This window comes from Rutilus rutilus, assembly GCF_951802725.1.
Source record: "Rutilus rutilus genome assembly, chromosome: 18".
Lineage (NCBI taxonomy): Eukaryota > Metazoa > Chordata > Actinopteri > Cypriniformes > Leuciscidae > Rutilus > Rutilus rutilus.
In genome coordinates, this window is record NC_140231.1 from 15,972,635 (window position 1) to 15,984,662 (window position 12,028).

The following is a 12,028-nucleotide window of genomic DNA, read 5'->3' on the forward strand; positions in this document are numbered from 1 at the left end:
TTTTTGGGCATAGTTCTGGACTCACAGGCTATGACGGCGCGGCTGTCGCCACAGCGCGCGCTCGGCATTCAGCGCGCAGCGAGATCTCTCCGCTGCGACGCGTCCTTCCCGCTCAAGACGTTTCAGAAGATGCTAGGTCTCATGGCCTCAGCATCGCCAGTTCTTCAGCTGGGCCTGCTCCGCATGCGCCCCCTGCAGTTCTGGCTGAAAGCGCGGGTACCACGCAGAGCGTGGACTTCTGGTCGATTGCGTCTCAAGGTCAACCAGAGCTGCGTTACAGCTCTAGAACCTTGGACGGTGAGCGACTGGTACCAAACAGGTGCAAGCCTGGGGACTTCCTCGAGAGTGAGAGTGGTGTCCACGGACGCCTCCACCTCGGGATGGGGAGCGCTGCTCGAGGGCAGACCGTTATATGGCCTGTGGTCAGAACGGGAAAAGCTCCGACACATCAACTGTCTGGAAATGCTGGCAGTAGAAAACGCGCTGACACGTTTTCGTCCCCAAATCAAGGGCCACCACGTCTTAGTCCGTTCGGACAACATGTCGGTGGTGTCCTACATAAATCGCCAGGGCGGTCTCAGATCCCGAGATCTGTACAGGTTGGCGGAACGCCTCCTGGTATGGGCTCAGCACAACTTGCGCTCGCTAAAAGCAGCTCATGTGCCTGGGATACAGAATGTGGGTCCAGACAGGCTGTCCAGGAACAACATTCCCGCGGGCGAATGGTCTCTACACCCACAAACAGTCCAGCTGCTGTGGGAGAGATTTGGCAGAGCGGAAGTTGACCTCTTCGCGTCCAGCGAAAACGCTCACTGCCCCGCGTTCTTTTCCAAGAGCGAAAGCGCGCTGTCCCAGAGGTGGCCGCGCCGCCCGCTCTATGCTTTTCCCCCCGTCTCCCTCCTTCCAGAGGTGATAGAACGTGTGAGGGAAACGAAATGCTCAGTGCTGCTTGTAGCACCACTCTGGAGGAACCAACCTTGGTTTCCAGAGCTGATGCAGTTGGCAGACACTGCCCCATGGCCGGTGCCATTGAGAAGGGACCTTCTCTCGCAGGCCAGGGGCTCGATTTGGCACCCTCAACCGAAGTTGTGGGCCTTACACGTGTGGGCTCTCAACGGTTACCCGCTGATTTCTCAGTAGGAGTGCTAAATACTATCACTCAGGCTAGAGCACCGTCGACTCGACGGCTCTATGCCTCAAAGTGGTCGGTATTCTCCAGTTGGTGTGGGGCTCGGGGATGCTCACCCCTCGACTGTGAGGTAACGGAGGTTCTCTCCTTCCTTCAAGAGCTGTTGGATAAGGGCAGAGCCCCATCCACGCTCAAAGTTTATGTGGCGGCTATCGCAGCGTTCGCTGAGACAACGCTCGGTCAGTCGATAGGAAGGAACGATTTGGTCATCCGCTTCCTCAAGGGAGCTAGGAGACTGAACCCTCCCAGACCCCCGTCGGTCCCTGTTTGGGACCTCTCTACGGTCCTGGAGGCCATGAAAGGTTCCCCTTTCGAGCCCATCCAGACGATTAGTCTCAAACATCTGTCATTTAAGACAGTGTTTTTGCTGGCCCTTGCTTCAGTGAAGCGCATAGGGGACCTGCACGCGCTCTCAGTGAGCCCGTCGTGTCTGGAGTTTGGGCCTAGTGACTCGAGAGTCATACTCAAACCTAGGCACGGCTATGTGCCGAAATCCCTCAACACGCCGTTTCGGGCTCAGGTTATATCCCTGTCCGCCCTGCCGGTGTTAGAAGAGGAAGGAGACTTGGGCTCTCTCTGCCCTGTCAGGGTTTTAAGAGCCTATGTGTCTCGCTCTGCTGCCTTTAGACAGACTGAGCAACTATTTGTCTCGTTCAGTGGACGTTCCAAGGGAACGGCTGTTTCGAAACAAGGCCTATCCAGATGGATAGTTGACGCCATAGCGTTGGCATACACCTCCAGGGGTCTTCAGTGCCCGCTGGGTGTCAGAGCGCACTCCACGAGAGGCGTTGCCTCTTCGTGGGCCTGGTCTAGTGGAATATCTCTACAGGATATTTGTATGGCGGCAGGCTGGGCCTCGCCGTCTACATTTATCAGGTTTTATAACCTCGAGGTTCCCGCTTTGCAGGCTAAGCTGTTATCGGTGTAATTGAACACTGAGAATGCAAGCACAGTGCGTTACTACTATCTTACGGGCAGTTTTACGTAAGACCCATATTCCCACTTTAGTCAAGAGTGTCTTGTCTAAGTGATGTCTTATATTACGTCTGCAGACGCAGCCACATATCAGAACGGAGAGTTCCTCCTCTTGTTCTAGGACTCTATGTCAGTCCCTCTGGTGATTGTGCACTGTAAATCCTGGGTCAGCCTCCAGGTTTATGGTTGTTAATCCCTGCACGCACGGCGTCTTACATTGGGTTCCCGCAGCGTCTTAGCTAAGACGCAGTACGAGAGAACTCTCGTAAGAGAACGTACTCGGTTACTAACGTAACCTCGGTTCTCTCTAGAAGAGGGAACGAGTACTGCGTTCCCTGCCGTGCGTACGATTCACTTTGGTTCGCTTCTTCGTTGAAATAAATCAAGTGAGTCAGCCTTTTCGAGCTACCTTTATAGGGCGAGGCCACGCCCGCGTCGGCGGGAAGTGGCCTCATTGGTCTGATGTTGCATCAGCCTGCGCTCGATAGGCTTATGCATTTGCTAGTACAACAGCCAATGAGCAAACGAGCCGTCTTGCCTATGGCTGCATACTGTGGCAAATGCGTTTTACAAATATTAAAATTAAGGATAATTTTTTGCTTCAATATTCGTGAAAAGAGACTTTTCCCGCAGCGTCTTAGCTAAGACGCAGTACTCGTTCCCTCTTCTAGAGAGAACCGAGGTTACGTTAGTAACCGAGTACGTTATACGTAATCAGATTACTTTTTGTAAATTAATACATTTCTTTTAGATTTACAACAAAATAAAGAATTAGTTTTTCAAATAAGTAATGCAAATTACATTGTTTTCCCATTAATTGACTGACAGCTCCCCTATCCTCATGTTGAGAGAAATCGGGAGTAAGCGTAAACATGATGGTTATTCATTTTCATGCTAGACTAAATGTGAGCATGCATTTACTCTCACTTGCACAAAAAGATTCAGTATTCCTCAAAACGAATTAAAACAGTGAAATGCATAAAATATTATGAAAACCTGCAATAACTATTAAATAATGTATAATTACTCTTTTTAATCTCACAACCAATGTATTTGCTGCTGACCTTCATTTGAAAAACAAACAAACAAGCCCAGCCCAGGTTAGAAAAAGGAAAATAATGTAATGCACTACTTTCCATAAAAAGTAACTAGGTCACTTTTTAGGGAGTACAGCAATATTGTAATGCATTATCTTTAAAGGTAACTTTAATTTATTTATTTATTTATTTAATTAATTAATTAATTTTATTTATTTATTTAATTTATTGTAGCCTAATGCATTACCTTTAAAAGTAACTTTCCCCAACACTGACTGGCACATATGATTAGCAAAGGATTAAGTACTAACGAGTAACGACTAATAAAAAATTTAGTTGATGAAACTGAAAAGACTCTACTGGATTACTTAGTAAACAAGTATTGGTAACATAAAATAGATACTAAAGGTTTAAAGGAATCAAGGTTACAACGGCTTGCCATATGTGTACAGGTTAATATGCCGTGAAGATGTACCTCTTTGCCAGGTCTGTAGTCTCCACAGGGGAGGAGGGGGTTTGGTGGTGAATGCAGGAGTGGTCAGAAGCAGTGCGGGAACACCGGGAGAGACACTGCGGAGAACTCGGCCAACCAAGTTTGTGGACACGCACATCTTCAACTGGACTTTCTACAACCTTTACTATTATGGACTTTTCCTATTGCACGCTTGTTGCGCAACAGAACCGGATCCTTTGAATTGGTCATTTTCATGTCTGATCTTTTTTTCTGGAATACAGAAATAACAATTTGCGCATTTGAAGGTGAAAACTGCTCTTACTTTGGTATGGAGGTACTGCAGAGGCAAGATGAGTTCTGATACAGATCATTCCGTGAACTTCTTGAGTAATGCTTCCTCCAAACTGTCCGACGTGTACAATTCGAGCTCCGCGGGAAACGGGACCGAACCGAGCTCGTTCAGCCTCAGCCGCGCGCTTCCACTGGGCATGGTTCTGGGCGCTTTTATTGTGTTTGCTATCGTGGGCAACATTCTCGTTATTCTCTCCGTAGTGTGCAACAGGCACCTGCGCATCCCAACCAACTACTTCATCATCAATTTAGCCATTGCAGACCTGTTGCTAAGCACAACTGTCCTGCCGGTGTCTGCCACGCGTGAAATTCTTAACTACTGGGTTTTCGGGAGGATCTTCTGTGACATTTGGGCTGCGGTGGATGTGTTGTGCTGCACCGCATCCATCATGAGCCTGTGCGTAATCTCCATAGACCGCTACATCGGGGTGCGTTACCCACTGCAGTACCCGAGCATTGTGACCGAGAAAAGGGCGCTCTTGGCCATGCTGGGTGTTTGGGTTCTTGCCTTTGTCATCTCCATAGGACCTCTGCTCGGGTGGAAAGAGCCTCCTTCAGAGGATGACACTGTGTGCCTCATCACAGAGGAGCCGTTTTACGCGCTCTTCTCCTCGCTGGGCTCCTTCTACATCCCTTTAGCGGTTATTCTGGTCATGTACTTCCGCGTGTATATAGTTGCCAAAAGAACCACGAAAAATCTCGAGGCCGGAGTGATGAAGGAGCACATGGACTCTAATGAGCTGACGCTCCGGATCCATTATAAAGGCTCTCAGACGCAGGATGACTGCAGCAAAGGCCACATGAGGAGCTCGCTGACAGTCAAACTGCTTAAGTTTTCCAGAGAAAAGAAAGCTGCTAAAACGCTTGGTGTTGTAGTGGGCATGTTCATTCTGTGCTGGTTACCATTTTTCCTCGCACTACCTATCGGTACGTATGTTTTACAAACCCTCAACCAAAAATCAAAACACAAACCTTTAAGTATAATTACACCCTCACACACCATCTTCACAAATTCATTGTCAACAAATTAAACATTTCAGTTAAAGGGATAGCTCACCCAAACATTCTGTCATTGTTTACTCACGCTTAAGTTGTTCCAAACCTGTATGAGTTTATTTCTTCTGTTGAACTAAGAAGAAGACATTTTGAAGAATGTTGGTTAACCAGACAGTTGACGATAGCCATTGACTTCCATAGTGTTTTATTTTTTTTACATGAAAGTAATGGCTAACGTCAACTGTCTGGTTATCAACATTCTTCAAAATATCTTCTTTTGTGAAACTCATACAGGTTTGGAACAACTTGAGAGTGAGTAAATGATGACAGAATGTTCATTTTTTGGGTGAACTATCCCTTTAAATGTTTCACTTGTGGTTCTGTGGTGCTATGGCCCTCCTTGCATGTAAATGTAACAAAACAATATTTAATGTAATTAAATGTGAAAATAACAGGCACTTTTGTAAACTTAACTTAAACTTTAAACTGTATTTAAGACAGATCAGTACAAGTCAAACAATGGTTTTAGGTTTATAGCAAAGGCATATATGTTTGATGCACTTTATATGCAAAAAAAGTTGAATTTTTTGTCTATAAAAATTATTTTTCCCTGTCTGAAAAGTGTTTTTTTGGTGGGCTAATGTGGTCTACCAGCCTGATCAAGGTCTTGTGGGCCCTACTAGAAATCAGATTTGTAGTTTATAAATTGCAGCAAACATATAACTTGGCTATAAACATAAGCTCATGATCTGATCCACATTTAAATCAGTGCATAGCTATGTTCAACATTCAGTCTTGATGCGTATTCATCCTAATTATATTTCTAAACACAGAACCACACTTGCATCACATATATTTCATGCACACATATATTTCAAAGTATTATTGTTGTTGCATAAAGGAGTCCAGGATGTACGATTAGAGACAGTCTGCCCCATTATTTCATTAGTGTTTGATAAGAGATAAAGTTCAACCTTTTGGACAAATGAGAGACAAACCCATGTGACATTACCACAGTAATTCGATTTTTATAAATATTTGTAGCAGCGTGTGTCTTCAATGGAATTTATCGCCAATTACAGCCGTTCCTGAGGTGGATTATTAACAGTTGAATGCATGCAAAATATTCTTGTCGGCTGTAGAACCATGTCATGTAGATGTATTGCGCATTTTCACACTTTTAGAAAGGGAATATGGATTATGTAAATATTTTTAGGGTATCATTCAGGCCTATCTTACTCTTTTATTGTGGCACTTTGCTGGTTTGCGAGAGACCATGATGTAAAATAGCATGCTATATTGTATTTTAAATGATATATTTATAGTTGATTTTGGTTTAGTAGTTACTAATAAAACATGGAAGGGTATTATACGCAGTTGAATGAACGGTTGCACAGTCACGTTGCTATTGCCGTGATTTAAAATAATCATAGGCAGTAATTTTACAGATTGAATGTCAAGATAGTGCCACTTCTGACACTTTAGAATGTGATCCTGTTGCCAGGAAAAACTACACGTCTCTAGCTCAAACGTTTCATTGGTTAATTCAGGTTCTGTTTGTGGTAGCCATCTCAGACCTCTCAGTCCAAAATGTCTTAAACGGTTAAAGTTCAATACTGTTTACTCACGGAAAAGAATAGTGTCATGGACGAGATCCAGTGGAACAGATGCAGAAGGTTAATTGCAAGGACATAACATTATGACCTCACTTTATTTTTTTCTGTTGCAATATATTCTAATCACCGACAATGCATGAAGCCTTGACTCGTGCGCCGGTTTGAATTGAAAGCAACGTCTGTCATTTTAACCTGATGTGTGGTCATTTAATTTAGCAATGGATGAGTTACTACAGAGCTGGTCCCTGAAGCTTGCTGAGGTCTCCTGGTGGAATGCACTGGAGATGCCAATGTCTTCAGAGCTCTCTCATTCCCAGGCTCACTCCCTATCTTAACCCAGAATTTTCTGATGAGGTGTGGGAATATAGAAGAGGTACCATTCCCACCACAGAAAAATCTGGTCAAAATTGAATCACCCTCCTAGATTCACTTCATGACCTGTAAGTTCAACTCCCAGTGACCTTCTAAAGGGTCATATTAGCAGATGGGCCGATATGTTTTTCCTGCAAATGAGTTAGGAAATATTTTGAAGGCAAATATGTGTTTGCCTTGAGGAGTTAACTTCCCTTCTTTGAGCTGCCTTTGTTTTCATATGCCATGTTATGAATTTTGGAGTTAACTGGTAAATGAGAAGGTTGCATTGCATCAAGATTTGGTCATGATGGTTAATGTTCGCAGGCAACGTTTGACTTCCTTTAAGATTCTCATTTTTATCATGATATTCATTATGCTTTATTTCCACAAATACTCTGTTGAGTGTTGCTTTAGCTTAAAAGGCCTGCAAACATTAATTTACTTTTTTTATGATGCAGAATAACACGTTTTCTTTTCTGAATGGCAGATTGAATACAGAGTGAATACAGATCATTGAAAAATCAATGACCACTTTGCCACCAGGCCACATCCATCAAGTGATGTTTTTTCTCAAAGCAGTACTATTATGGGCAATGATGTCTAAAGTCTTTATTTAATCACGGATTAAATAAATAGCCAACAACCCTGTCATGTGCGGCGAGGTTTCTCAAAATGCCAGCTGGACAACAGAACTGAAAAGAAAGAAACAAGGTTGCTGTGAGATTGTTTGTTGACTTCTTATAGTGCAGATTGTCTTAATTTATAGATGCTCTGGCATTAGAGATGTCTGAGTGACATGTGATTTAGAGAAGAAAGAGGTGAGAACATCTTAGCGTAATGGAATAATTCACTTACTGGCAGAGACAGAAGCTGACTGGAGGGCAATGCTTCACACCTGTGGCTCTTCTTGAAGTGTGGTAATGAACCCAAGTCTCATTCTGACTTGTACTGATATACCATAGCAAATTAGACCAGATCATCTCTCGCTTCAGTCATGCATCCTGTTCATCTGAGCAAAAAAATGTCAGAGGAATTATTGAAAATATAAAACATATAAACTTTCAGTTGAACAGAGTTATGTCTTGTTGACTTATTTTGTCTTATTAGTAAGATCAGACCAGACTTGAGCTAAAAAAGGTTACGGGCTGCACATCAGGCATTTACAGAAGAGTGAAAACGTGGTCAATTCCTCAGGGAAGAGTGAGTTAGTAAATTCATTAGCAGAGATGAACTACAGTCAGAGTCTGGGAAAAGCATGATGGATCTGTGTGACCTTTTATTTAATGTTTTAGAGAGCGAGGGAGTGGAATCCTGAGAAAGATTTCAATTTTGAAAATGGCACCTCTAGAAGTGCCAGACTTTTTGGTTGTTGCTTTAAACAGATGAAGTTGCTTTGTAGCTGGAGTAAATTTGTAAAAGCACTATAAATCTTCCTTATGAGGTTTTGGAATTTAAGAACTTAAGATAACCATTTTAATAAAAGCTTACAGAGTGCACAGCGAAGAGCAGGTTATTCAAATTATGCTCTTTATGGCAGGATGAGAGTGTCCAAAAATAGACAGGTTTTACCTTTAATCAGAGACCGAATTAATACTGAATTAGAGGCTGACCGGAAAAATATGAACCTCACGAAACCAGTCAAGACCATAAATGGATTATATTCTACCCCAAAATTAATACACAGAATTTTTTATTATTTAAAATTATAATAGGCACGTTAGTATTTTCACCCCCCCAAAATGTTTTTAAGTGAGCAGTTATTTATATATTTTGTTGCATTGTGTCAGTAGGAAATATCAGTTTACATTTCCAAACATTCCTTTTGCCATTAATTGTAATAATCCAGTGAGATTTTTGTATGCACAAGGAGTCTAACGACAGCCGGTATGATCCACACAGAGGTCTGATCTCACCATCATCATGTTTGTCTGTGAATACATGAAGAAACAGAAAAAAACTGAGACAGACTAGAAGAACTGTGGCAACGTCTCCAAGACGCTTGAAGAAACCTTCCTGTAAAGCTAACTGAAAAACTGTGTAAGTCTGGCAAAAAAAAGCTGTTTTGCAAAGGGTGGTCACACCAAATATTAATTTGAGTTAGTTGATAAATAATATCTCTTCATTACAATATTTTTGAAAGCATCCCCACTTTACAGCATTTTTACACATGTGCCTAAAACTTTTCACAGTACTGTAGCTTTGCAGGTTTGTTTCTTCAAACATCTTGGAGACATTGCTGCAGTTCTTGATTCTGAATTTTGCTGTTTCTTCATGTAATCACCGACAGACTCGATGATGGTTTGGAAATATAAATTGATATTTCCTACTGACACACAACAGCAAAATATATAAATAACTGGCTTAAAACCATTTGGGTGAAAATACTAACATGCCTAAGATTTTTGCACAGTATGTATATAGATTTTTTGCCTTTGTGACATTTTAATGACAGTTATGATTTCCTACCCTCCATTTGCATTATCAAAATGCAAATGAATAAAAATAATAATAATAAAAATCCATTATTTGTGTAAAGTAAAAAAAATCTAATGTCTGTACACATTGTGATATCACTTGTTGTAGTGCCTTTAATGCTGATTTTAAGGAAACAAAACAAACGCTAATGAGAATTGGGGATATATTTATTGTCAAGAAGATAAAAAAAATCTTGATGGTTTTGATTCTTCAAGTTCTTTAAGGTAACACTGCTGATTTAACCTTGAATGTGAAGGATGAAAGATTCTAGTTGTGTTTCTGCAGATACATGCGAGTTGGTAATGTCTGCCATCTATTGGTGACAGATGAAAAAAGTCTACGTTTCCTAAAAATGACCTCTCGTTTCTTCTATTTGTAGGGTCATTTAACACCAGTTTACGAACTCCTGAAACATTCTTCAAAGTGATCTTCTGGCTGGGCTACTTCAACAGCTGCCTGAACCCCATTATTTACCCCTGTTACAGCCGTGAGTTCAAGCAGGCCTTCATTCGGATCCTCAGGTGCCAGTGTCAGCAGAAGAAACAACAGGGCTGGAGGGCGTACAACTACCGCGTCCAGACGGGCTCGGCCATGCAGGTCTACACAGACACCAGCTCCATTTGCATGAATGGCAGTCAGCAGACCCTGGCCCCAACGCACCCCAGCCCAACATTATTCAGCAGAGTTGTGGGCTCTCGTCCAGCATCAGGCCTTCTTCCAGGCTGGGTTCCCTGTACCTCATCTTCCTCTTCCTCCCTATCTGGGAGCCCTTTTCCTGGTATGATGAGATCCAGCTCTAGGGCGACGAGTCCCTGCGAATCTAACAGGATGGCTTCGCTGTTCCCCAGTGGGACGCATTCCAAAGGACCTCAGCATGCCAATGGACAGAATGGGAAACGAGACACAGAGCATGAGCCAATATCTAGAACCGCACCTGAGACTACTATCTAGCTTGGTGTCAAGAGTGACTTACATGCCAGTGATTTCAGTTTTTTTCCGGACAGATCTGATACATTATTGTAGATGAGAAATACATTGGGCTTCTTGTCGTGCATGTCTACATTGTTTAATTTGAGAGTTGCGGTAGCTATGTAAGGGATAATGTACAGTCAGCTTGTAATTATTACAAAATAAACCCCAACAAGGTGATCAGGACGCAGACGTGAATAAGTAAATAAATACGCGGACGTGATTTGAGTTAATTATTTTATCATTTTATCTGCTTATTGTCTTAAAGCTTCCGCTAACAAAAAGTAGTCCATGACAATGTACAAATTAACTGACCTTGCAACAAGGCGAACATTATTACAGTACTATATTAACACAGACTTCACAAATTGGCAGCTAAGACGCAAGATGGCTGCAATTGCGTTTGTATAAAATGAGAGAGAGCGAGACTGTGGACATGAAATAATGGTTTTACAGTGAGCAGTCCGACCCCGTTGCCATGCATGATGACGAATATAGCGGGCATTAGTGCCCGCCCACTTTTTCAGCAGAATTGGTTCCAGAAGTATTTTTCCTTCTAGTTTTCCATAGGGATTTAAAAAAAAGTCTTTGTTAAAAAGTTATAAGCCATGAACCAAACCAATCAGCTATTCGGTGAATCACAACACTACAAGCTTTGATTTGATGGAAAAAAAAGTATTTGGAAATCGGATAAAAAGACAAAGGTACTTAACGGCTTTAGTAAGGGGAAAGAACTACCATCCCATGAAGCAATGCAAACAGCATAAACGAGTTAAAAACAACGGAGAATATTGATTTATATATATATAGAGAGAGAGAGAGTACATTTTACGTTTATTGCAAAATATGCATAGGCCTAATCAGTGTTGGGAAAAGTAAGCGGTACAAAGTTTAAATGCGGTACAATATTGCGTTACTCCCTAAAAAAGGTAACTAATTGCATTACTTAGTACTTTTTATGGAAAGGAATATGTTGCGTTACTTTTTCACGTGCACCTGTGCTGAACTTGGTTTTATGTTTTTTATAATAACAAAAGTTATATTTTTGCCAAACGTAAAGGCCCTTTCACACCAGAACTGAAATGACTCAAGAGAATAAAAGTTCAACAGTCTTACCTCAGCAATCAAATACAAATTAAAAAAGTAAACACAAATGTGATGTTTAACTAAAGTCATTTTTGCTTATTAGTATGGTTGAATTGGATCATCTAAGGTCAACAGCAAAGAAATTGGTTAATAAAGTGAGATTAAATACATAAATATTTAACATTTTAATTATTACAGCTTTTTAATAGCTTGCATTTTACTGTTTTTATTCATTAAGGAATAGTGAATCTGTGTTTGTGCATGTGGGATGAGTAAATTGCTCACATTTAGTCTACAATACCAATCATGTTCACACAGCGCACACAACGCCTCTGCACTTACTCACCATTTTACTCAACATGAGGACAGGAGAGCTGTCAGTCAATACAATGGAAAACAAAGTAAACTGCGTAACTTATTTGAAAAATGAACTCCGATATGTTTCTGTAAATTTAAAAGTAATGAGTTACTTTACTCGTTACTTGAAAAAAGTAGTCTGATTACGTAACTCACGTTACGTATAATT

The 12,028-nt window shown here is 41.8% G+C and overlaps 1 protein-coding gene across 1 annotated transcript; it reads left to right on the top strand.

Moving 5' to 3' along the window:
- The first annotated feature begins 3,773 nt into the window (after positions 1-3,773).
- On the top strand, positions 3,774-11,190 carry adra1ba (adrenoceptor alpha 1Ba). The gene is made up of 2 exons (XM_084388091.1): positions 3,774-4,933; positions 9,827-11,190. The coding sequence occupies exons 1-2, from the start codon at positions 4,006-4,008 to the stop codon at positions 10,396-10,398; spliced, it is 1,500 nt and encodes a 499-aa protein (XP_084244217.1). The 5' UTR covers positions 3,774-4,005; the 3' UTR covers positions 10,399-11,190.
- The last annotated feature ends 838 nt before the right edge of the window (positions 11,191-12,028 follow it).